Raw genomic sequence first — 4,290 nt, 5'->3', positions numbered from 1 at the left:
TGTGCAGTGAAATTCAAATACATACATACTTGATTCTAAAGCTGCTGTTATAATTTTTTTGCTTTTGTTTTTGCATTGCGTTTTCTACCGCGTGTTTATCCACTCTACCATTTACCAGTCACCAAGGTACCTTACCTTATTTGTAATTTGATGCTAATTTCAGAAAGTTTGGTTAGGGCTCGGTTGGCTTTTGGTTGTGTAGCTTTAAGTCAGAATTTGGCGCATTTTTCTCTATGCGCTCTGCTGTCTATAAGCAGATTTGCAGCTGATAAATTTCCAATTGATTTCAATATACCTACCTGCGGATACTTAAATAAAAAATAATAAAAGTAGAAATTAAATACAAATCTTAAAAACGATTTGACTTTGAAATGAAATCTGATGGAAGGAAAAAAAAATAACTTCAATTAAATTGCTGGTGAAACCGGCAGTTATGTAACTTATACGAAACGAATGAAATGGTAACATAAAGATAATACAATTTCGTAAAGTTTCTATAGGTCTATATAAATATATTTCTTTCTATTTGTTTCGAAGATTGCAAATTCTTGCATGCTCTTATTATTTAGGTATATAAATATATCCGTTCATATTTTACCTAAAAGACATGTGTGTAAGCAATTTGCAAGTGATTACCTTTTCCTTGCAGGTGCTACAAACTCAAAAATCGTTTGTTTGCCTATAATTTTCCAATGAACAAACAAAATGCCTTGATCATTTTTACTTATGGATGTTATTTTACGAAAGCAGATAATATTTAAGTACTCGAAGCAATAATTGTAACGACCGATTGATAAAAAATCAAAACGAGCAAGCAAATTTGTAGCAACGGAACAATACTCAAGGAATTGTTAAAATACCTAATTAATTGTTAAAAAAGCGTGCAAGTACATATAAATGGTTTCTACTTTTATCGGGCTATTGGGTGAGTGTATGCAAATCGCATTTGACTATCAACAGAATCCAATGCAACGTAATTTGTATCTTTTCAGACATTCAATCATGGTGGGAGATACCGTGCATATCTCATTTTTGTTCATTGTTTAGTTCTGCTTTTGATCTGCCCGACATCGATATCGAGGTATGTTTTAATTGACAATTTTTTCGCTAAAATATACATACATACATACATGCATATAAATGTATATATAAAATATACCTAAACCTCCTAGTTTCTATTTTCCTATTACACTTACATTATTTTATTTTCTTACAGGATCTTGAGTCGGCGCTTCTATCGGATGGCACTGATGAAGATCAAATTGCGCTTGTACCGGAGTTAATTGTACGCCTACTAAAGGGTTGCGATGCACTCAAATCGGTAGCAAAAGAAATAACCCATAGCAATTATCAAATGTTCTTGCGGCGTTTTCTACGCCAACAGTGTCCCATACACAATACCGAGAATCATTTTGATACGGACATTGACTTTCAATCGCTGCCGGTGCGCAAACGCTTGCAAATACTACATGATTTATGCCATTTTCGTCTCGATTCATGTGATGTACAAGTTATACTAAGCAATTTGGAAGCGGATAGCTTGCGTGTCGAGCCGCTCGGTTACGATTCGAAAAATTCTGGCTATTGGTATTTCTATGGCACGCGATTGTATCGCGAGGACAAGTCAACATCGTCAGTGAATAGTCATAGCGGTGGTGGTGGTGGAGGTGGAGGTGGCAGTTTCGGTAATAAATCGGCGACGGCAGTGGTTAACGGCAGCCGTGGCAGCGGTGAAAATTCAGATGGTGCTGTATGGCAAGTAATTTGTTTTACCGAAGAGGATTGGCAGAATTTGGCTAGTAAATTTAAGTCGTCAACAAATGCTAAAGAACGCGAATTATATCAGATATTGGATGAAAATTTTCTACCCAAGTTACCACAACTTTTCCGCGAGCGAGAGAGATTACGCCGAAGAAAGTGAGTAAATGATTTTTATTATTTCAAAAGTATGTACATATGTATTTACAGAGGGAGCCAAAGCAAGCAAAAGTAATTTGTTTGCCTTAAATAATCTAGATATTTTGCTTATCTTCAGCTGCTTATTATTAGAAACATTTAATTATCCATACAATCTGTAAAAAATTTACTTATGTGTGTACATTTCGCACACCTAGATCTAAAGTGCGATCAAGGCAAACAAAAAAACAAAAAAAGGCACATTTTTTGGCATAAATCAATTCATAGGATTTACAGTGGTGGGAAAATAAATATAGACACGACATTTTAACAAATTTTTCCTATTTTTCTTTTGCTTATTTAATATTTATTATTTTCTGCCAATTAATGGGCTATAAAAATACATACTCAAAAGAATTCTAAAAAATCTGATTAAACAGTTGAAAATTTAGACGCAATTTCCAGAATTTTTATAATTTTTGCGCAAAGTTGGAAATATGAATTTATGTGGTTTTTGTTCGATAACTTTATAAAAAATAATAAATATTAAATAAACGAAAGAGAAAAAGGCAAAATTTGTGAAAATGTCGGGTCTATTTTTCCACCACTGTACATCCAATTAATGCAAATATATTTTCTTCATGATTATATACATTAACTAAAAAAATACTGTTATACATTAATTGCGTTGAATCTGTACACTCTCTGAGTGAGTTTGCTCTAGCTGTCCGATATGTATTTACGTACATACGTAGCATTAGTGCAGTTGAGCTTAAAACAGTTCCACGCTTACAATTAACCTTAGAAGAGTTCATCCACAGTCTCTAGCATTCATGCTGACAATATTTACTATTTACTATAAATGTATATTAATATCCTATTGCCGCTAAACAATTTTCTTATGTACATATTTTAAAACATTAATTTCCATTTCTCTTTTTTTACTCCCATAGGCTACTACAAGTCCGCAATTCGACACGCTTACGTAACATCGTCGAGCTAAAAGCGCGCCAAGAGCAGGAACGTTTGCTGCGCGAACGTCAACGTTATCCATTTGAGCCGCCAACCAATTTGAAATCTCAGCAGTTATCCGCACAGAGCAGAGCAAGAAGACGGTTAGCAAGAGAACTTGCCAATAACTCTTCTACCAATACTACTAGGGACAGCCACAATTGAAAGAATGAAATAATAAAAAAAATTAAAACAAAAACGACAAATCTTCAAAATACCAACAAAACGAAAAAAAGAAATATCCAAACACCATAACACTTAGAGAACTGTAATCAAATGAAAATTAATGCGAACGCATATCAATTGCTCATTATTCATTAAAATACACCGAACAGCAACCGAACAAACGCAAAGTTAAAGGAATCATAGAATACAGAACACTGAAGAGCCATCAACATACACGCACGCATGCAAAATCAAACATACATGTATATTCGAGAGAGCACATAAATATATTTACATACATATGTACATTTATTACACACATTTCTTGTTTTATGCGTGCAATGCCTTAAAATGTTATAACTTCATAGTATAACTAACTAGTATAACATACATAAATGCCGACATAGTACGTACATAGATCCACATGAGAAAGCAAACATACAAAATCTAAGATTTTTATTTTCCCCAAACATAACCGCTTGTTTCATTTTATATATGCTCATGATTTTTCTGTGCTTGGAATTTGTTCATACCTATGCTGTGAACTGTTTCGATTACATTTATTTAAATAATTAAATTATTAACAACAACTATACTTATTAACTTCATTCGTTCATTTGAAGCACTGCTAAAAATTTCTTTGTATAAAAAAAAATGAAAAAACCTCAACAGACAGTCACGTTAAATTGGGAGTAGCATTTGCCAACAAAAAAAAAAATAAAATCCAGTTAAAATTTGTTTGACACTTCATAAGACGAGTAAATAAAAACCGATTACCACCATTCACGCAACAAAAGTCAACTCATCGCTGCGACAGCACAATAGAGCGCTAAAAAAAAAAACAAAAGAAACAAAGCCTTTTTTGGTTAACCCGAAATTAGCATGCCAAAAAAAAATTAATGCTCTGCGACATACAGACAGACAAAGTGCGTCGTTCCATGAAACTATGCAGAAGAAAATCGCGCTCAAGAATCGAAACGAAAATACCGGCATAAAGAATTGACAAAAAATAATAATAAAGAAAAGCACATTTCTTTGAGAAGAGCCAACGGGAATGGCGACAGCAACAACAACTGCAGCAATGGAACATGTAAAATTTAACGACAACGACAGCCATTAATTTACATACGTTTATTTCGGTTATTGTGATTCTAAAACACAACAACAAATTGGACTGAGTGAACTTACGTTTGGTTTCGTTACACATCTCAAAATCGA

General features: G+C 33.5%; 1 protein-coding gene across 1 annotated transcript; it reads left to right on the top strand.

The window, feature by feature from the left end:
- Nucleotides 1–649: 649 nt before the first annotated feature.
- On the top strand, nucleotides 650–4,074 carry LOC118756859 (cat eye syndrome critical region protein 2 homolog; the record flags this gene model as incomplete). The annotated part of the gene is given in 4 exon segments (XM_036491596.1): nucleotides 650–925; nucleotides 993–1,081; nucleotides 1,217–1,917; nucleotides 2,850–4,074. Coding segments are annotated over 4 exon segments (1,041 nt in total). The 3' UTR covers nucleotides 3,073–4,074.
- Nucleotides 4,075–4,290: the final 216 nt, after the last annotated feature.

This window comes from Rhagoletis pomonella, unplaced genomic scaffold (assembly GCF_013731165.1).
Source record: "Rhagoletis pomonella isolate Grant_MI unplaced genomic scaffold, Rhpom_1.0 Rhpom_scaffold_12580, whole genome shotgun sequence".
Classification (NCBI taxonomy): Eukaryota; Metazoa; Arthropoda; class Insecta; order Diptera; family Tephritidae; genus Rhagoletis; species Rhagoletis pomonella.
Note: the sequence above shows the minus strand (reverse complement) of the source record. Positions and strands in the feature narration are given on the sequence as shown.